This window comes from Melanotaenia boesemani, chromosome 2, assembly GCF_017639745.1.
Source record: "Melanotaenia boesemani isolate fMelBoe1 chromosome 2, fMelBoe1.pri, whole genome shotgun sequence".
In the NCBI taxonomy this organism is placed as follows: Eukaryota; Metazoa; Chordata; class Actinopteri; order Atheriniformes; family Melanotaeniidae; genus Melanotaenia; species Melanotaenia boesemani.
The window spans coordinates 10,727,830-10,750,318 of NC_055683.1; the positions used below are offsets into that span (position 1 = coordinate 10,727,830).

The 22,489-nt window shown below is 41.6% G+C and overlaps 1 protein-coding gene across 1 annotated transcript in view; it reads left to right on the forward strand.

The window, feature by feature from the left end:
• LOC121653898 (NLR family CARD domain-containing protein 3-like) overlaps positions 1-22,489 on the forward strand; it is a 36,738-nt gene that overhangs the window by 5,556 nt on the left and 8,693 nt on the right. Inside the window, exons 5-6 of the mRNA XM_042007659.1 lie at positions 3,813-3,986; positions 9,660-9,833. Coding sequence (XP_041863593.1) covers positions 3,813-3,986; positions 9,660-9,833 — 348 coding nt within the window. The remainder of the gene's footprint in view (positions 1-3,812; positions 3,987-9,659; positions 9,834-22,489) is intronic.

Genomic DNA, 22,489 nt, shown 5'->3' on the forward strand with positions numbered 1-22,489 from the left:
TGTAAAGACTCTTGTTCTTCTCTCAGTGGAGACTGTAGTTCTGTCAGCTCATGTGGGAAATGCTGCCATCTGCTGCTGCAGCTACTAACTGCACCTCATGTTTGTGCAGTTTGCAGCTACACCAGGGCCTCATTTATCAAGCTGTAGCAACAAAAACCGGCGTACGCTGCTCATAGTCAACTTTTGGGATTTATAAAAACCAAACTTGGTGGGAAAATGTTCCTACCTCCACGGCAACTCTGACCCAGGCATACGCACAAAATCTGGGAAATCGGGAAACGGCGACACCAACGGTCCAGAATAAAATCAAGGAAATTATGTGAAATGTGAGACATTTGTACACAATCCACTATTACCTTTCACACCATGTGTTAGATATTAAAGCTGTTTGCAGAAATGAACAATTCCATATTAATTCTCCTAAAAGTTCATGCTCAGAAATGAAAACAGGATTTCCAAGAAAAAGGGAGATGGTATTAATAAGAACCTCAACCACTAAAATATGTTCTGTTGTTGTGAAACAAAACTTAGATGTTATAAAATCCATCCAGCTAAATAAGATGGACAGTCTGCTGCCAGCATGAACCAGTCAGTAAAAGAAAATGTGAGAAGTAGCTTCGGTCCTTCATTCTAAGACCCAGCGGAGCGGGACGCAGACTGGAGACTGGAGGTCTAGAAGTGATGCAACGCTTAGGAAACACACAAGAGGTGGATTTCCTTTATTTCCCACAACTTGTTGTCTACCTGGTTAATAGCGGTGATTGTGTCCCTCTGCACCTGCAGGACTTCCTCTGTGGACACGGCTGCTGCGGTGCTGGGTGGAGTCTCTGGCCTCACCCTCTCCAACCACAGCTGCAGCTCCGCCCACCCAGCTGGAACACCAGGAACTAGAAAGAAATATTATTTAACACTAAATAAACTGCTACCAATCTCAGATGTATCTGTACATATTTATTTTATACATTAAAGACTAAACTACCGGCATCATTACTGTCATTTAGCAAACGCTTCTCACCAAAGCGACTTACCGTGGGCTGTAGCGTTAGGGTGGAGTTAATATTCACCCCTGTGGGATTTGAACTTTGGTCTCCCACATGGCAGATGGATGTCCTGCCAGTTGTGACATCCAGCCGCACCATCCTCTTCTCCGGCGTGTCTTCCCTCTGGCACAATGTTTATAGCATCTCCACCTGCTGCCCTCCTCCACCTTTCTAACCCTGGTGATGACCACGCCGCCCCCACCAGATAAAACCTGTTCTAGTTTTCCAACGGGGTCCATCAGGATCTCAGTCTGACATTCCAAAGAAATCCTCCTCTTCCATCTTTTCCCTCCTGAGCCATCATGGAAATGATGTGATGAAAATGTATTACAGGCGTTCACCTGACCTTTTATAGCCACCATGTGGGCGGAGCATGGTGCTCCCTCACCTGCACCAACTTTAGAGTTGATTGTGATTTATAAACAGAAATAGACGTGGGACGTGCGTCCGCATGCTTTTATAAATCTGGAAGTTTTGTGCTGCATTTCCTTGTTTCCCTGCGGACGTCGCCTGTAGTCTGCTTTGCTACGCTCAGGTTTATAAATGAGGCCCCAGATCTTCTGCAGGTTTATTGCTCTGCCACAAATAACATCCAGAGACTGAGAAGAGATTTAAAGATGTGTGAAATACATGTAGAAATGGTTTATCAGACTTTCATGTAATTATCAGTGCACACAGGTCTTTGCTGTGAAACTAGCTCTACCTTTAACACTTTCATTTCACGGTGAACTGAAGATGTAGACGCTGTTATTAATTAGATTAAACATGTTTGTGGATAGTGAGATATTTGTAGCTGATGGGAGATATTTGCACAATCTCTCCTATAAATGTTACAAAGTCAGATAAAACTTGTGGATAGAGAACTAACAATGAAACTAGATTATGTATCTCCACTTTTCAAAGCTCCCCATTAGAAGTTCAGCAGATATTCTGCCTGTACAGAGCAAATTCTGGATTTGTTATTTTGAGGAATGTATTTTAGTTGTGTCACACGCAGTCCTTTTTGGTACCAGCTTCAATGTCCACTGCTGAGAGAATCCATGACAATCTGCCCGGTCTGATTTAAGTTCTTTGTTATTTGGCAGTCTTGAGTTGAGGCAAGTTTTCTCCCTTTTTTTTCTAAAAACAGTCTAAGAAAATGTTCAAGTCAAGTAAAAACAGAGGGGGTGCTGGGACCGTAGATAAATAATATTGTTCCTGGTGGCAGTCCAGCAGGCAGGATAGGGGTGTGTCCTCTCCAAGATGTGCAGGCGGCAGCGCCTCTGTTCGACGGTCCGCTGCAACCTGTCCGTTGCTGCCAAAGAGAGAGGCGCTAAGACACACTTCACATGGAGAAGCAGCCCACCCGCCCAGTAGTTACAGTGTGTCAACGTTCCTATACACTCATCTGTTAGCGCGTTGCTCCATCTCCTTTTCACTCCAAGCGGGGATCCCTCCTCTTGGTCGCTCTGATCCGCGATCTGACGGTTGTCGGCTCCAGCTGACCCGCCTCTGTTGCCGCTGTCCGTCCTCCGTGTGTCCTTTACTCCTGGCGGGGGTCCCTCGTCTGCCACTCCGACTCGTGGTTGACCGGTCGCCGTCAGCTCTAATCGGAGCCGTCCCTCCCCTGCTCTTGGCATCCTGTCTTTTATATAATCCGTTTCAGCCGGCATCGGGGTGAAGATAACTGCCAGGTGTGGCTCATCACTAATCCACCGCTTGACCCATTTGCACACTTCAAACTAATCAAACTGAACAATGAAAAAAGTACACGCCACACTCAACTATACAAAAAGAAAAAAGGGCAAGCATAATTAGTTAGATCGGTTCTATTTTACACCTTGACAGTTGTTCATAAACATTAAATGTAACATAAGTTTAATACAAATATTCTTCATTTTGTTAAATTCTTCTCTTCAGACTCAGTGAATGTTTCCTCTCAGATGAAGGATGTTCAGCTCTGTCCTCAGTTCTCAGCTTCCAGTCCTCCAGGCTGATAAAACTGGACCTGAGTATAAAAAATATTTGACTATATTTGGTGGCAGATGTAGCAGCTATTTGCTAAGAGTCAGTGAATTCTGGGCTCCACTTATCACTCGGATCCTGACATTGCAGCTCTGTTTGAGATGTCACTTTTTGTAATAAACCTTTTTTATTCATCAAGTTGACATCTGGAGCTATTTTTTTTTTGTTCCCAACCATTTTTATAAATTCCTCCTTCGAGTAGTTCACATCAAAATGGCTTCACGAACCAGAAAGGTCACCTCACAATGACATCACCAAATTTTTAAAAGTGTATTTTCTCCCTTTAATGTTGCTCATCCATCTTGTTGACCTGTGATTTTGTGTTCTCCATGGTGAGAGGTAGATCACAGTAACCCAGCTCTCTTGTTCCTCTTCATTGTCATTGTCTTCATTCCACCTCTGCAGCCTCTGTGTTGACAGCAAGAATTTCTATTATTCTGGCCAATAAGGCAGCTGGCTGCAGGACAATCAGCTGACATCTGGAGTAAACAATCAGAGCAGCATGAAATAGTGCTGCAGTCCCTTTACTCAATGACAGGAACAGTCCTGCAGCTAAAACGGCAAAAAATCTCAACCAACCTGTAGGAGTGGGTGCAGCTTCAATGAAAAGTAAAATATAGAAAGTAACAATTAAGATAAAAAGCTGGTTAAAAGTTAAAGAAACAGGAAAAGCTAAGGAGTGACTGCAGCAGGCTATACACAGGTTGGTGCATGCACTAACTGTGTGTAAAACTTTCTCCATAATTTTATCTTCCTCTTTCTCTCCAGGCTGAGTGTGTGTGGTCTCTCGGAAAGGAACTATGGACCTCTGTCCTCAGTTCTCAGCTCCGGGTTCCCCAGTGTGCCGGAACTGGACTTGAGTTACAGCGACCTGCAGGACTCAGGGTTGAAGAAGCTGTGTGGTGGACTAAAGAGTCCAAGCTGCAAACTGGAAACTCTCAGGTCAGGATTAATCAAATTCATATATAATGTTAAAGAGATGGAATATTTATTTCTCTAAAAGAAGGGCAGGTAGAAAAAGTGTGAGAACCACTGAGTTATAGCTGCTGTTAAAATGAGTTTGTAGTTGTAGTTTCTATTTTCACCAGCAGAGGGCGCTTTTAGTTCTTCTGTACTGATGTCAATGAGAACAGACTTCAGCTCAGAGAGAGCATGCTAATGCTAATAACTGGATGAAGAGTGGTTAAAGCTTCATTTCATGTGGAATTATTGATTCTGGAAAGTATCCACACCCACGAGGAGGTTTCTGAGTTACCGGACATCACCGTGTTATTGTGTTTTTGTGGAGAGAAAACTCCGGTGAGTGATAACAGTTAGCGCCTAGCATAGCATGCTAGCTGCTGCCGACCACGGCTAATTACTCATTTTGTGGATATATTATTGTTATGTGTGTCATTAAGCTTCTAAAACAATGTTTAAAACCAACCGGAGGTATATAAGAGTGTGCTGTGGAGTTATTGAGAGACGGTCATTTAGTTAATCATTTTAAACATGATTGGAGCGTGATTTAATTCATAATTGTTAACTAAAAAGAGAATAAATAGTGTACAGTTGATGTAGAAAGATGAATAAAAAGAGATAAAGAGGTTAATAATGAGTAAAAACTGCTGCTCTGTGCAGGCTGTTTTTTGGTGTATGAGCCGGTTGTGATGGCGGCCAGAGCCCGGACCAGAGGCACCAGAAGCAGGACACCGGCTTACTTTTTATTTATTTCTACTTTATTACACGTGAAGCATTTACAAAGACAATAAATACAGTTGTCTATATAATAAAATAAAACTTCTGAATACAGGAAATAAACAACTTAAATATGTAAATAGTAAAGAAAATTTATTGTATCTAAATGTAGAAACATTAGTTCAACATGAGAACAGAGAGAAGTGAGAAAGAAAAAGAAAAAAGACATACTGGGGGTTAAAGACTATGTCTACATATTAAACATCCTGCACACACATACAGTTTTAACTGCTTTTTGTTTTTTAGAATAATGTATAGAGAGGATGTAATGTTTGAATTAATCAAACAAAGAAATGAAGCCTGGTTTCCTACCTGTAAATTTACACTTATGAACATGAAATCTGGCCATAATAATAAGGAGATTAATTAAGTTCACACTAGGACTGTTGTGCAGATCCTTCGTTACAAGACCAAGCACTACATCCTTCCACATAAAGCAAAAACATCATCAATTTCATCCTGAATCAGACTGCAGATCTTTTACTAAAACACTTTTAGACCAAAATAAATGGACCATCGTTTCAGGAGAGTTTTTACTAAAACTGCAAAGTATATGAATATTTCATGTAAATCTGTTCTGAATCTAGACTTTAGCTGGTAAATGCTATGGACGAGCCTGAAGGAGATTTCTTTCCTTTTATTAGTGATCAGAGATTTATTAGGAATTAGCCAAACCTGCTTCCATGGCACATCATCCACAAACATGTTCCACTGACAAACAGCACAAGGTAATGATAGAATATTCTTTAGAAATAATCTTCTTCCTGATCTATTATTATTTCTGGAATAACTGGACAGACAGACCTTCCCTACAGGAGGATGAAGAGGAGACAGCAGGGGTGTGTACTGGTATCAATCCTCTGTTGGTGTTTACAAAGCATACACACTCCAGAGGGGATAGCTGCAAACACCTTGGCGTCCTCCACAGGCGTTACAGGGATGTTGTATTTATACAGAAATTCTTCATAAGTTAAAAGAAGCCCTCGTTGTTAAACAGCTGATCTACCAGTATAATACTGGTATGAAACCAGTTTTCTATAAAGTGGTTTGTGTTTATATAAGATGTCCTTGTTATTCCAGATTCCAGAAAGTTGTGTTTATAGATAAGTAACCATGATAAGAAGGCTTGGTGATGAAAAGCCGACAGTTTGAGTGGATTTTACCAACATGATAATTACACATTAAAAAGGAACCAATGCCACAGATTTTTAAAATGTAGAGGTATTTTATTCCAGATTGGGTTGAACAACTAACAGGAAAAGATGTGGAGAGGCAGGACAGCCTTGTCTAATACCTCTAGATAAACTGAATCTTGGGGATTTACCAGCTTTTAATTTAATAAAGCTGTTACTGTTTTTATAGAGTGACGATAGCTGAATAGAAGTCATCCCCAAAACAAACGTTTTTAAAGATTGTAAAATGAATTAATGCTCCACCGTATCAAAGGCCTTATAAAAGTCTAGAAATAACATAAAACCGTCATCATTTACTATTTCTGGATCAAGAACGTTCAGCACAAGCCTGATATTGTTTATTATGTGTCTTCTGGACATAAAGCCTGACTGGTTAATAAATGATTCCACAAAGCCAAATGTTTACAATGTGGAAATGAGAAATGAGCAGTTAACTCTATCGAATGTCTTTTCTGTGTCTAGTGTGACTATAATGGTTGTGGATTGTTGTGATATTGAGCGGTCTATAAGGTTAAGAAGTCTACGTGTGTTGTTGGATGAGTGTGTGCCTTTAATGAAACCGGTTTGATCAGGGTGAATGATAGGTGAGATTATATTTTCAGTTCTATGAGCCAGTTTGTGATGATTTTAAGTCTACATTAAGGAGAGATGTAGGACGATAGCTAGCTGGTCATGTTGGATCTTTGTTGGGTTTTAAAATGAATGAGATTGTAGCTTTATTCATGTTTTCTGGTATATTGGAATTATATTGTTTTTCAGACATGACTCAGCAAACTAGGGGAGCTAGAATGAGCAGAAATGTTGTAGAAGTCAGCAGGAAAGCCGTCGGGTCCTGGTGCTTTGTTATTAGGCAGATGTTTAAGAGCAGTGTAAAGTTCTTCATGTGTTATTGGTGAGTCCAGCATGTTAACTTGGTCTTCATTTAACTGTAGTAGGTTGATGTTGTTTAGAAATAACTTCATTCATTCCTCATCTGTTTTCTTCGGGTATCTGGGTCGGCTTTCCTGCTGAGTCCTTAATGTTGGAGATGGTTGTTTTTTCCTGCTTTTGTTGGAGCTGATTTGCTAATAGTTCATCACATCTGCTGTCATGATGAAAATGTTCTTTCCAGGCTGGAAATGAAACGTACAAAGCTGCTGCTGGTTGATCCCGCGCTGGCTTACTGTCAGATATTAATGTTTATTAATGAAGAGTGTGGACAAACATATTTAAAAAGTTAAGTGTTGTGACATCCTAATTAAAAAACAATTTACACTTGTTGAAATTAAACTTTAAAAACTGATGTATCTTAATAAGGAGATGTGGAAAAGTTGAACCTCAGGCAAAAATGTCTCTGGACACTGATTTGAATAATAAAAAGAAGTTTATTACAAAAGTTCAGACATCAAAACAGATTTCTGCAGAAAAATCTGGAGGTCCTAAAACCAGAACGAAGACCCAAAGACCTGATGTGTCGTTCTGTCTTATATATGGTTTAAACAAAGAAAATTCCTCAGTCCTGTATCCTCCAACCATAGAGTTTGTATATAGGATGTTCGTGTGCATAGAAGACATGTTCGTGTGTGAATCCAGTCTGTAGGACAGAGAACCTTATATGGTAAATCTTGAGTGTGTATCATAAAAATGCTATGCTTAGATCCCTCAAAACAAAGAAAATATTGACTGAATAATTCAGTTTTCTAGTTTGTTTTTTTTTTCTGCTGTTCTAAACATTTTTAGGTCTTTTCATAATTTTTTGCCTTTCTCATTACAACCCTCTCCACGGTAGCATCCTTTCTAGGAGCCATATGTCAGGTTATTTATTTTTCCCATAAAATGTGTGTGTGCACATGCGTGGTGACATCACCGGTGATTGTGGGTGTGTTATCTTCATTAATGGGTACGCTCACCTGTGTCTGGTTTGGACCTGGAGCATGGAGGCACGGTGAGCTTAGGGAGATATTTTCTATTAACCGTCATCTAAATGCACCGTTTGATTTATCCTTGCACAACTTGAAGCTCATCAGTTGAAGTAAGTGCTTATTTCTTACTATTGTAACATGGATACAGAAAAATAAAACATGGTGACAAGTGCACTGGTTTAGCGTGACGCGTCTTTGATACAAATCCTCATGTCTTATCCTGCCGCGGTGATTGGGTTCAAATTTAAGTTGGTGCGCTGCAATATTTTGTCCATAGAAAGTAATTATTTTATTTTGTTAACAAAAAGCATCTTGTTAACAGAAGATATTCGCCTACTTGTTGAAGCAGATTTAATGGTATTATCGGTACAACCCTGGATGTTTGAGTTTGCTTTTAAAGTTGTGAGCGGTAGACGTGAACGTGCATTGAAGTCTCGTAAAATTCATTTATTCACAATTTGCTGTTTGTTTGCTGTCGTAGCCGTTGCTATAACACACACAGTGTGTTTGAGAACAGTTATGGTTGTTTTTTAATAAAGGATATTTTTGTTTCCCTGTTAGACTGAGCGGTACTTTAGCATAATGTGATTGTAACTGGTTTGTTTATTTTGGGATTTTGTGAGTGTTTTTGTTCGTGTGTCAAGCGGCTGAAGCGTTGCGTTTGGGAATGCTGCCGTAGTTCTGGCTCTAAGACGGTCAGTCTGGTTCGAGGCTATCGGTATTTGGGTACATAAATACCCACCGCTAGTACGCACAGAAGACTAGGGTTGAGTTTAGTATAGTCCCAGAGAAGAGGTAGAGGGGAATTTTGGAGATATCCAAGAGGAACCTGGAATGAGGAGAGAAGAACTGAAAATGGTCGAGTCTTAAATTGGTTTAAAAACTAGAAGCAGTAGTTTTGCCACAACTGTAACATCTGTTCAGAAGAGAGTGGAACCTGTGAATAAAGGAGAGAAGAAATCGTTAGTTTGTTTTGTGGAGCTGGTCATTCTTTGGATATTTGCCTTCTTCTGGATAAAAGGACACAAGAAGAGAAGATGTCTTTTTTAAAGAAAAATGGGACGTATTTTGGTTGTCTGGGTACAGGAGTAAAGATTGTAGAAAATATCTGACGCATGTTCTCCATCTCTGCGTGGGTTTTCTCCGGCCAGTATTGTTTTTGACAGGCAGTGTTAGAAAAACATGAGCGTGACCTCTCTCAGCTTCCGTAGGATTATTCTGTGTATTTTATTTCTCTTGATAGAAACCACAGGCTTACAGATATACATGTGTTTATACATAGAATGTGACTCAGCAACAATAAAGCGTGACATAAGGAGAAGTGTGTTGGACTGGTGCTGTATACCTCATCTGTTCTGACTGGACCATCTGTGGAGGCTGCACATATATAAATCAGTGTCTAATACTCATCTCTGAGGTCACAGGTTGGTCCTTCTGAACTGAGATTATTTTACCAACACCTCTTTTACCAGTTAAACACGTGTAAAATGAAACAGTCAACAAACAGTAAGAACACTATGAAACAGGTAAAACATTGTGGAGTTACACCTGATTTTCTCTACAGGTGTTCTTTGAGTCGACGTTCAACATGAGTGCTGATCTTTTACTTAAAAGATGTATGTTAAATGTTTATTGTCTGCACCTTGGGTCTGTGTGAAAAGCAATTTCGATCCTCTGTATGTCTTCTACATACTGCAGAATTGACAAATAAAGTGACTTTGACTTTGACTTTGACTGATTCAGTCTTTTCACGTCTTACATTTTCTCTGTAACTTTCTCTCCAGGCTGAGTGTGTGTGGTCTCTCAGAGACAAGCTGTGGACCTCTGTCCTCAGTCCTCAGCTCCCAGTCCTCCAGTCTGACAGAACTGGACCTGAGTAACAACGACCTGCAGGACTCAGGACTGAAGAAGCTGTGTGGTGGACTGAAGAGTCCAGACTGCAAACTGGAAACTCTCAGGTCAGGATTCATCTAAACTAAAGTTTTTATTCATGAGTAACAAACTTGTGGAAGCTGTTTGTATGAATATCAGATGTTTGTGTGTCCCTGATTTAGGTCTCTTACACAGTTTTGGGTTGTCTTTTCATCATTTTTTGCCTTTTTCATTACAACCCTCTCTACGGTAGCATCCTTTCTAGGAGCCATATGTCAAGTTGTGAGCGATAGACATGAACGTGCATTGAAGTCTCGTAAAGCCCATTCAATCACAATTTGCTGCTGTTTGTTTGCTGTTGTAGCCGTTGCTATATCACGACACACACACAGTGTGTTTGAGAACATTTATGGTTGTTTTTTAATAAAGGGTGATTTTTTTCCCCTGTTAGGCTGAGCGGTACTTTTGCATAAGGTGATTGTACTGGTTTGTATATTTTGGGATTTTGTGAGTGTTTTTGTACAAGTGTCAAGCAGCTGAAGCGTTGCTCTTGGGAATGCTGCCGAAGTTCTGGTTCTAAGACGGTCAGTCTGGTTCGAGGCTATCAGTATCTGGGTACATAAATACCCACCACTAGTACGCACAGAAGACTAGGGTTGAGTTTAGTATAGTCCCGGAGAAGAGGTAGAGGAGAATTAAACTAAAATAACGCACTGTATATGTGGAAACATAAGTTATAGATAGATAAATAAATAAAGGCTGTGTATAGTTGGAAATTAGCAAATATTTTTGTGGTTACTGGATATTTTATGAATGAAAAATGAAGTTAAATAAAACACTTGGGAAGAGACAAACAAAACTTACAGCTAAAGCTTTTGAAAATAAAGTTGAAAGGCTCCAAGGAAAACGTCGAGCAAAGGTAAAAAGGATCAAAGGTGCAATAAGAGAAATTACAGATCTTATGCAAAGTGCTGGTAATGTTGGAGAAATACAGTCATGTCTTGAAAATATATCAAGTCTGTATAATGAGGCAGATCATCTTCATGCTATGGAAGTTCCTATGCTTCCTCTTGAAGAAGAAGAAAAGAAAAATACGTGGTTTGATAGTGTTAAATAACATAAAATTGTTTTGTGGCTGAAACAAAGAAATGGTTGTTGGAGGTGACAAAAGAACCTGTTGCAGTGGTGCTGTTGGTTCATCATGTCAAGGATCCAATGTTTCCAATGATAAAGAGGAATGATGCTGAGTAATATTGAAAATGTAATAGATGACATTAGACCAGATGACAGCGTTTCTAATGTGTCTAGTAGAACAAAGAGACGTAGTACAGTGGTAAGCAAGTCCGCTTCCTCCACAACATCATCAGCTCGATTAAAGACTGACAGCCGCTCTTTTGGCTCATCAGAGACTGCTGAAAGAAAAGCATGTTTTAGAGGAGCAGCAGGAGTTGCTGCGGAGAAAGAAGGAGGAGCTAGATTTAGACATGGAACTGGCTGCTTCTATGGATAAAGTGAGTGTGTTAAAGGCGTCGGAAGGTTCTTGTGTGTCATGTTTCTGATGAACAGCTAACTGAAAAGAGGAAAGAGAACACAGTTGAATGCTAATGCTGCAACGTTTGTGCCTGAGTTTAACACGCAACCGTTTGCTGCAGAGGCTGTAGATGATGTCTTTTTTCTCAGTTACGCTGCTGTGAAACCAAAGATAAATAATAATGTTGGGTTTCCTGCTGCTGTGACTGGGGCCGGTCTACCTATAACATCAAATGCTGCTTTACATCAAACAGCTACACATAGTTCTCCTGACTCATCTGTATCTGCATTAGAGAGCAACACAGATCAGCGTTTCCTCACAGTTCTGGAAAAGCAGAATGAAATAACATCTTTATAGGTTGAACATCAGTCGCTTTTTCTTTCACCTAAACAAGATCTACAGGTTTTTGATGGAGATCCCCTGCAATACCAAACATTCATAAGAGCTTTTGAACATAACATGGAAGGAAGAACTCAAAGCCAGAAGGATTGTTTGTATTACCTTGAGCAGTATATGAAGGGTCAACCCAGAGATTTAGTCCGAAGTTGTCAACATTTGTCTGTTTCTCAGGGATATTCAAAGGCAAAGTCACTACTTCAACAGCAGAAGACATCAAAGCTTTACAAGCCTGTAGTTATTTCTTACAAGAATGTCGCAATTCCATGGGAAATTCTTTGAGTGACTTAAATGTTCCATCAAACATGTAAACCACTATAAGAAAGCTTCCTTATAAGTTGTGGGATCAGTGGAGAAGCACGGTTTGTGATACTCAGGAGAAGTTTTACTGTAGAGTCACGTTTCAGTATATTGTGGAGTTTGTGGAAAAACAAGATAGCAAGCAACCATCTTCTTTGGAGATATCCAAGATGAACCTGGAATGAGGAGAAACGAACTGAAAATGGTCAAGTCTCAAATTGGTTCAAAAACTAGAAGCAGTAGTTTTGCCACGACTGTAACATCTGTTCAGAGTGGAACCTGTGAATGAAGGACAGAAGAACTCGTTAGTTTGTTTGTTTTGTGGAGCTGGTCGGAGCAGCCAATGGAGTAGGTCACTAGCGTTACAATTTACATTAACTTCTCAAAAATGAATGGTAAATGTCATTTTTTTGCATTATCTATCTTTTCTAATTTAAAGTTTAATTTTTCACTAAAAATTGTTGCTGCATAGTTTGTTTATAATTGTTGCAATAAAAATATGTTTTTTCCAGACACGGTGAATGATCATGATTAATAATCATGATTACAATATTTTTTTTATTTTTTTTTTCAAAGTAAAGTCCACGAGCCACCACCTTATCTTGGTGGAGGAGTTTGTGTGTCCTGACGATCCTAGCAGCTATGTTGTCGGGGGCGTATGCCCCTGGTAGGGTCACCCATGGCAAACAGGTGTCTAGGGGAGGGACCAGACGAAGTGTGGCTCACAGAACCCTTATGATGATGAAAAAACAAGGACCAAGGTTTCCCTTGCCCGGATGTGGGGCTCCCCCTCTGGAGCCAGGCCTGGAGGTGGGGCACGGAGGTGAGCGCCTGGTGGCCGGGCCTTTGCCCATGGGGCCCGGTCGGGCTCAGCCCGAAAGGGAGACATGGGCCTCTCCTCCCGTGGGCTCACCACCTACGGGAGGGGCCATAGGGGTCGGGTGCATTGTGAGCTGGGCAGCTGCCAGAGGCGGGGACCCTGGTGGTCTGATCCTCGGCTGCAAAAGCTAGCTCTAGGGACGTGGAATGTCACCTGTCTGGCGGGAAAGGAGCCTGAGCTGGTGCGCGAGGTTGAGAGGTTCCGGCTAGATATAGTTGGACTCACCTCGACGCATAGCTTGGGCTCTGGAACAACTGCCCTCGAGAGGGTCTGGACCCTCTTCCATTCTGGAGTTGCTCCCGGTGAGAGGCGCCGAGCAGGAGTAGGCCTGCTCATTGCCCCCCAACTTGGCGCCTGTACGTTGGGGTTTACCCCGGTGGACGAAATGGTAGCCTCCCTCTGCCTTCGGGTGGGGGGACGGTTCCTGACTGTTGTTTGTGCCTATGAACCACATAGCAGTTCAGAGTACCCACCCTTTTTGGAGTCCTTGGGGGGTGTGTGTTGGAGAGCACTCCTTCTGGGGACTCCCTCGTTCTGCTGGGGGACTTCAATGCTCACGTGGGCAATGACCTGGAGGGGCGTGATTGGGAGGAACGGCCCCCCTGATCTGAATCCGAGTGGTGTTTTGTTGTTGGACTTCTGTGCTCGTCATGGATTGTCCATAACTAACACCTTCTTCAGACATAAGAGTGTCTACATGTGCACTTGGCACCAGGACACTCTAGGCCGCAGTTCGATGATCGACTTTGTAGTCGTGTCGTCGGACTTTCGGCCGCATGTCCTGGACACTCGGGTGAAGAGAGGGGCGGAGCTGTCAACTGATCACCACCTGGTGGTGAGTTGGCTCAGATGGTGGGGGAGGATGCCGGTCTGGCCTGGCAGGCCCAAGCGTGTTGTGAGGGTCTGCTGGGAATGTCTGGCAGAGTCCCCTGTCAGAAAGAGTTTCAACTCCCATCTCCGGCAGAGTTTCAACCAAGTCCCGGGTGAGGCGGGGGACATTGAGTCTGAATGGGCTGTGTTCCATGCCTCTATTGTCGAGGCGGCCAGCCGCAGCTGTGGCCGTAAGGTCGTCGGTGCCTGTCGTGGCGGTAACCCCCGAACTCGTTGGTGGACACCCGCAGTAAGGGATGCCGTCAAGCTGAAGGAGTCCTGTCGGGCCTTTTTGGCCTGTGGGACTCCAGAGGCAGCTGATGGGTATTGGCGGGCTAAGCGGAGCGCGGCTTCGGCGGTCGCTAAGGCAAAAGCTCGGGCGTGGGAGGAGTTTGGAGAGGCCATGGAGAATGACTTCCGGACGGCTTCGAGGAGATTCTGGTCCACCATCCGGCGGCTCAGGAGGGGAAAGCAGTGCTCCGTCAACACTGTGTACAGTGGGGATGGGGGGCTGCTGACCTTGACTCGAGACGTTGTGAGGCGGTGGAGGGAATACTTCGAAGACCTCCTCAATCCCACCAACACGACTTCTGATGAGGAAGCAGAGTCTGGGGTAGCTGGTGCTGGCTCGCCTATCTCTGGGGCTGAGGTCGCTGAGGTGGTTAAAAATCTCCTTGGTGGCAAGGCCCCGGGGGTGGATGAGGTCCGCCCAGAGTTCCTTAAGGCTCTGGATGCCGTAGGGCTGTTTTGGTTGACACGCCTCTGCAGCATCGCGTGGACATTGGGGACAGTCCCCCTGGACTGGCAGACTGAGGTGGTGGTCCCCCTCTTCAAAAAGGGGGACCGGAGGGTGTGCTCCAACTACAGGGGGATCACACTCCTCAGCCTCCCCGGTAAAGTCTATTGAGGGGTGCTTGAGAGGAGGGTCCGTCAGGGTCCCGATGGCTTCATCGGGACGTGATCTTCAGCTCGCACTGGAGCGATTCGCAGCTGAGTGTGAAGCGGCTGGGATGAGAATCAGCACCTCCAAATCCGAAACCATGGTCCTCAGCCGAAAAAGGGTGGAGTGCTCTCTCCGGGTCTGCGATGGGGTCCTCCCCCAAGTGGAGGAGTTTACATATCTCGGGGTCTTGTTCACGAGTGAGGGAAGGATGGAGCGGGAGATCGACAGGCGGATCGGTGTGGCGTCCGCAGTGATGCGGGCTCTGCATCGGTCTGTCGTGGTGAAGAGAGAGCTGAGCCAAAAGGCAAAGCTCTCGATTTACCGGTCAATCTGCGTTCCTACCCTCACCTATGGTCATGAGCTGTGGGTAATGACCGAAAGAACGAGATCTCGAATACAAGCGGCCGAAATGAGTTTCCTCCGCAGGGTGGCCGGGCTCTCCCTTAGAGATAGGGAGAGAAGCTCGGTGATCCGGGAGGGGCTCAGAGTAGAGCCGCTTCTCCTCCACATCGAGAGGAGCCAGATGAGGTGGCTCGGGCATCTGGTCAGGATGCCTCCTGGACGCCTCCGTGGTGAGGTGTTCCGGGCACGTCCCACCGGAAGGAGGCCACGGGGCAGACCCAGGACACGCTGGACAGACTACATCTCTCGGCTGGCCTGGGAACACCTCGGGATCCCTTCGGATGAGCTAGTGAATGTGGCCGGGGAGAGGGAAGTCTGGGTTTCCCTGCTTAGGCAGCTGCCCCCGCGACCCGACTCTGGATAAGCGGAAGAAAACAATATTGATCAAAATAATCGTGATTATTATTTTGGTCATAATCATGCAGCCCTACTCTTCAGTTGGGTTAGAAGCGAAGATGTTTGTAGTTGTTTTATTTTCTGTTCCAGTTCAGCTTCTTGTTGTTTTCTTTCTTTAATTTTGTAGGTAGAAATTGAGATGATTATGCTCTTAATACTGCTTTGTCAGTATCCCATAAAAGGATGGAGATGACTTTGGGAACTAATTTCTGTCTAGAAAGAATGCCTGCATCATCCTGCAGCAAAAGTCTCTAAACTCTCTCTAGGAGTGAGTGAGTCTGATTGAATGTTTTTCTCTTTGTGTTGGTTCTGTGATGGACCAGGAACATCTCCAGGCCCCCTGCCACCCTGTATTTAAATAACCTGTTATTTCGAGAAAACAGTGTTAAAAAAACGAATGAGGATGACGGCTCTGGTTCAACTGTTTGTATGAATATCAGATGTATGTGTGTCTCTGATTTAGGTCTCTTACACCACAACGTTTTTCTTCATAGTCCATGTGTGCACAGCTTGCTGCTAAACTAGTAGAACATGCAACAGTCACATGACAGTTAAAGCTAGACCCATCTTCAGTCTCGTTTTTATTTCCATTTATCGGTTTTAAATAAAGAAAAACATAAAACTTGTATAAAAAGAGAATAGACAGACTTTCTTCTAAGGGATGTAGATATTTGTGGAAAATGATGTAAAGTAAAAACAACAAATAGTCCATAGTTTCCAACCTAATGACAAGAATATTTTAGCCACGTATTTAGAGGCATTGTGGAAGGTCCAGAGAGCTACTTGCAGCTCCAGAGTCGCAGGTTGGAGACCCCTGATGTAGTGTTTGTAAACCAAAATTTACTGCGTTTTCTTTTTATCAAATAAAAATGTATTTATTTAGTAGGGACAAGTATGTTTCATGAGTCATGTCACACACGACAGCATTTTAGCCAAGGCTAATTCTCAATGCTCGTCCCTAGTTAGACTTTTACACAAAACACAGACAACAGTGACTATACACACTACAATACAAAACAATAAAACATCACAAATACAACATGGGGTGTTCACATGTCTCACCCCTCAATAAAACACTATAAAAAAATAAAACAATGTCTTCAGTTATCAGCACATACAACAATCCCACCCATTTAACACCCACACAGGAAATTACAGTATTTAAAAATTAGTACAGTTCTGGTTTGTCTTTAGCCAGTTCTTAAGCCTGGAAGTAAATCTTTTAGCGTCAGCTTTGGTCTTAATGTCAGATGGTAGTGAGTTCCAGAGCTTAGAGCTCTTAACAGAGAACGCTGTCTGTCCAAAGCTAGTCCTGCAGTACGGGATTTTACAGTTGTGATTTGTGGTATTTCTGGTGAATCTGTTGCTGTTTTGTCTCTCAATAAATGTACTTAGTGGCTAAGGTGCGAAACAATTAATACATTTGTGAATTAATTTAATGAAACAATTATTGCTAAAGCTATCAAAGCTCATTAGATTATATTATTTAATGATGATACAATGATGATGGCAGATTGGAATTTTGTCCATAAATTTTAGTGCTCGATTGTATAGCGAGCTTATACGTTTGGTAGCAGTAGGAGCGGCCTGGTGCCCATGCTAACATGCATGTACAGCAGGGCAGCCTGGTTTGGTATGCAGTTTTTGATTAGTTTAAAACTATTTAGATTACTTTGTATTGTTTTTGAGATTTTCTTTATTTGTTTATCGAATTTAAGTTGCGGATCAAGGACCAATCCAAGATATTTAAATTCCATTACAGTATTTATTATTTCATTTTTTAGGTAAATTTAAATGTTTCTTTTAAATCTAATTTCTTAATAGACAAACACATAGACACTGTTTTTGAAAGATTTAGAGCTAACTGATTTTGGATGAGCCACTGCTGGATGTCAGACATACAGATGGACAGTTTGTCTGCCGCCTGCTCAGGTGACTTAGCGGGTGCATAAAGAACTGCATTGTCTGCCAGAGATGGGAGTAAGTCCCATACATGCAAGTCTTAGTCCTCAAGTCTCAAGTAAGTCCAAGTCGTCTCTATGGGAGGATCAAGTAAGTCAAGTCCAAGTCGAGTCACGAGTCAAGTCATTAGATTTGTCTGTATTTCACCAAAACTGTTTTTCAGAATCAAAATCTTTTTTATGTAAGCTGAGAAGTTAATGAATCAGCTCAACATGAATGAATTCAAAACAGCAAATTTTTTATTTTAATTTTGAATATGATAGACAATGGCAAGTTGCAATCAATAACCAGATCTAAACGTATTGAACGTGTAATGGCGTTCTGCTGGGGATGGCTAGTACTGTAGTGTTGCTTGTTGCTTATGATGAACTGGGAGATCTGGGGCTGACTTGAGTCTGTCGTAGGAGCTGCTTTTGAGCGAAGGTACCCTTCATATCTAAACATTTGGGACAGAGGGGGGGAGAGAAAAAAATACATTTTAAACTCATGTATTCGCTGCACACAGCTTGCCATTACTGCCTACAAAGGAGTCACAACATCTGAAAGTAAAGTTTTAATATAGCCTCATTGCATGCATACATAAGATATTTAGAAAGCACACTAGTCAGTTTTGGTGTTTAAGCTCAGGGATGCATATGCATTGTATGGTCAGAAAAAGAGACCTAGTTCAAATTTATGTATGCAGTTGTTTTTCTTCCCGTCTAAATTGGTGCCTTAATTAGCTCTTTTTTGACCATTTGTGTTTGCATCAATGAGCTTAAACACCAAAACTTCTATAACGTCTGAAAATAAAGTTTTAAATACACATAGACTCATTCTAGGCATGCAGTCAAAGTCAAGTCTTTTCTTAATGTTGATCAAGTAAGTCACAAATCTGGCGACTCGAGTCGGACTCGAGTCAAGTCATCGACTCGAGTCCCCCCATCTCTGTCGTCTGCATAGAGCTGACAGCTGGCACCTGAGCAGTGCAGAAGTAAGTTATTCATAAAAAGACTAAACAGCAGTGGGCAGAGCATCGAGCCTTGTGGAATACCCATTTTTATGTGTGAAAGTGCAGATATGTCCTGATCTACTTTAACACACTGTGCTCTAGACTGACAATAAGATGTTAACCAGATTACTGCTACAGCTGATAAATTAAAACCTGACATTTTATATATAAGCAAAGTATGGTTGACCGTATCGAAAGCCTTTTTAAAGTCAATAAATATAGGCAAGGCAAGGCAGGGCAAATTTATTTGTATAGCACATTTCATGTACAAGACAATTCAAAGTGCTGTACATAAAATATTTCAGCAGGGTGCAGAAAGCAATACAAGTGCATTAATAATAAAAAAAAGATTAAAAAGACTAAAAGAGATTAAATTAATGAAATGAAACCAGAACGAAGGTGCTAAAATAAAATAGATAAAATGCAAGAAATAAAATTTCAGTGTGGGGAAAGACAATATTAAAACATGATTCCAGCTTAAAGAACCAGATGTAGATTTTGACTTCTAAATAAAAACTAGTCCATGCAGCAAAGAACAGGTGGGTCTTTAACCTGGAACTAAATAAACTGAATGTTTCAGCTGATTTGAGGCTTTCTGGGAGTTTGTTCCAGACATGTGGAGCATAGAAGCTGAATGCAGCTTCTCCATGTCTGGTTTTGACTCTGGGGACTGATAAGAAACTGGATCCAGATGACCTGAGGGTTCTGGTAGGTTCATACTGGGTCAGTAAGGAGGTCACTGATGTATTTTGGTCCTAAACCATTCAGAGCTTTATAGACCAGCAGCAGAACTTTAAAATCTATCCTCTGACAAACAGGCAGCCAGTGTAAAGACCTCAGAGCTGGACTGATGTGGTCCACTTTCTTGGTCTTAGTGAGGACTCGAGCAGCAGAGTTCTGGATCAGCTGCAGGTGTCTAATTGAATTTTTAGTTAGAACCTGTAAAAACACTGTTACAATAATCAAGTTGACTAAAGATGAAAGCATGGACTAGTTTTTCCAGGTCCTGCTGAGACATCACATCTTTTACCCTTGATATATTCTTAAGGTGATAGTAGGCTGACTTTGTAATTCCCTTAATGTGTTTTTCAAAGTTAAGGTTTAAGCCCATCACTACACCCAGATTTCTGGCCTGGTTGGTGGTTTTTAGGTGTATAGACTGAAGCTCTGTGTTGACCTTTAATCGTTTCTCTTTCACACCAAAGACAATCACCTCAGTTTTGTTTTTGTTTAACTGAAGAAAGTTTAGACACATCCAGTCATTAATCTCCTCAATGCATTTACCAAGAACCTGTACGGGGCCTCGATCTCCTGGTGACATTGTAATATATATCTGTGTGTCATCTGCATAGCTATGGTAACTAATTTTGTTTTTCTTTATGACCTGTGCCAGTGGGAGCATGTAGATGTTAAACATTTAACTCCCACCACATTGCCCTTGTCCAGGGACTTCTTTACATTTTTAATTTAACAGCAGTTTGCTAATTCACTTGAATAACCTGGTTTAAAATCAAACTGCTGTGGGTGGAGGAGCTGTCTGGCTGCTAAATACTCAATCAATTGTGCTGCTACAACTTTTTCAATGACTTTAGATAAGACTTGTAAGATTGATATGGGGCGATATTTAAACGGACTCCTGACTTCCTGTTTTGAATACTGGGATGATTACTGCTTTTTTTCCAGGCATTAGGAAATGCACAAATTCTTATGGAGAGGTTAACAAGATGTGTCAGTGGTTTAACCAGCACACCTCTGTATTTTTCAAGAAAATAACTATTCATATTATAAATATTATTTGAATTTTTTGTTTATGAATTATTTCTGCAACTTTCGCTTCCTGGACCTCTTTAATATAAAAACATCTGTTGGGACAATTTTTGCTGTTAAAATTTTGATTTTCTGCAGGCTGAAAATGTTTTGCTAGTTCTTCAACTGAACACATGAATTGAACTCATTAGCCATAGTGGCACTGTTGGTTATATTCTTGCCATTAATGGTAAGTTTTGCAATCTTCCTGTTTTTATTTGATTTGTTAGTTAAATTACCTAAATGCTTCCAAAGTGTTTTATTGCTACCCTTAACATTGTCAATTAATTGGGTGTAAAATGTTGCTTTTGCTTTGCGCAGTTCCAGTTCTACTTTATTTCTTAGGCTTTTGTAAATCAAAAGGTCAGTATTAAGTTTTGAACGTTGTGATGTTTTCAGAGCCAAATCTCGCATCAGTTTGTGTATTTCATTATTTATCCAGGCTACAGTGAATTCTTTTTGTCTAGATTTTATTTGCTTTGTAAATTTCTTTTAGTCCTGTGATAGCTGCTGTCATATAATTACTGCACTCCTCTACATCATCTAGATCCGTAATCTGTTCCCAGTTTATGTTAGTGACTTCCCTTTCAAATTGTACAGTTTTAGATTTTGGAATAATGCATTTTATTTTTTCACTATCAGGTTTACCAAAATACTGCAGGCGCTTTCTAGTCAGTTTCTTAACAGTCAGTCATGTTGTGGTCCGAGATTCCTGTTATCAGATTATAAGTTCTTGTTATATGTTCTGGTTTGTTAGTAAATGCCGGGTCAGTGAGGGTCTTAGTCTGTCTGGTTTTCCTTGTCGGCCCTTTGTGTCATAACTGCTTTTAGTTTTCGTTTACAGTTTTTGTCAGACCAATTGATATTAAAGTCACTGTACCATAATGTCTCTCTATAGGAGTCAAGTTGCTTCACTACATAACTGAATTCATCATAAAAGGTAACAGTATGTGAAGGTGGATTATAGAGGACAACAATATTAAAGTTTATAGTAGGTGATAAAATTATGTTCAAGGCTAGATATTCCTGTGGGGTATTCAGTTCAACTAAATGACATTTAAATTTGTATTTGATGTATATTAATACCCCCTTGCCTGTGTTTCTGTCCTTTCTAAAGCACTGATACCCAGCAATGTCTATCATATTAGCTGGTTTATTGCTATGAAGCCATGATTCTGTTAAACAGAGATAGTCCAAGTTTGAGTCCAGCAGAAGTGCAGAGATCTGATCGTCTTTGGAAATAAGGCTGTGTATGTTTAATTGACCGCCTAGTATTCCCTTTGGTTTGCACTTTACGTCCCAGAGCACACGGGCGTGATTGACAGTTTGAAAGAATAAATGTTGCTTTTGTTTTTGTGCAGCGTGACAGTCAGAGCCATCTGAGGACATCTGTAGCATGTTGTCTTTTCCGCCACCGAGGTTAGCATGCCCCGCTTTAGCCGCTGCGCCGTCTCCGCAAAGGCATGACAGTACCAGCCAACTCCAAACAGGCAACAGAGGGCAGGCGTTTACCTGCACGATGAGCCCCAGGTGGAGGCAATGAGTGGCAGCTGTAACACATGCATAGAAAAAAAAGAATTACTGCCAAGCATGAAACAAGGGCTTATAACACTAATCCCAACACATGGTAAGGACAAAGACTACTGGACACCCTGAGACCAATCACACTATTAAACACAGAGTAGAAACTCTTATCAGGAAACTTGCAGCAATACCGGTATAAATCAGATCATCAGTGAAACACAATCTGGCTTCCTTGGTGGAAGAATAATTTACAATAACATCAGGTTGGTCCTGGACTTCACTGCCTACAGTGACATGTTTACAGGAAGTGGCTACCTTCTATTCCTGGACTTCTAGAAAGCTTTGATTCAGCCGAACATCCTTTCATTTTAGAACACTCACAGAATTTGGCTTTAGAAATAAATGTATTGAACTAATTGATATGCTACACAATGACATCAACAGCTGTGTAGCTTTGGAGCCCGGTACATGTCGGAGGTTTCCAGTCAGGAGGGGATCAGACAAGGATGCAACACCTCACCCTCGCTGATTATAATGGTCGCTGAGTTGCTGTCAGTCAGTCTTACAAACAATGGGGTTGAAGGTATTAACATTTTGGACAGAAACGTTTTGATAAGCCAATTTGCAGATGACACAACATTGTTTTTAGAAGATGAGAGAGAAATTCCCATTGTACTTGAATTTATGAACCAGTTTTCTAAGACACCAGCTGTAAAATGAAATACTGATAAATATGAGATA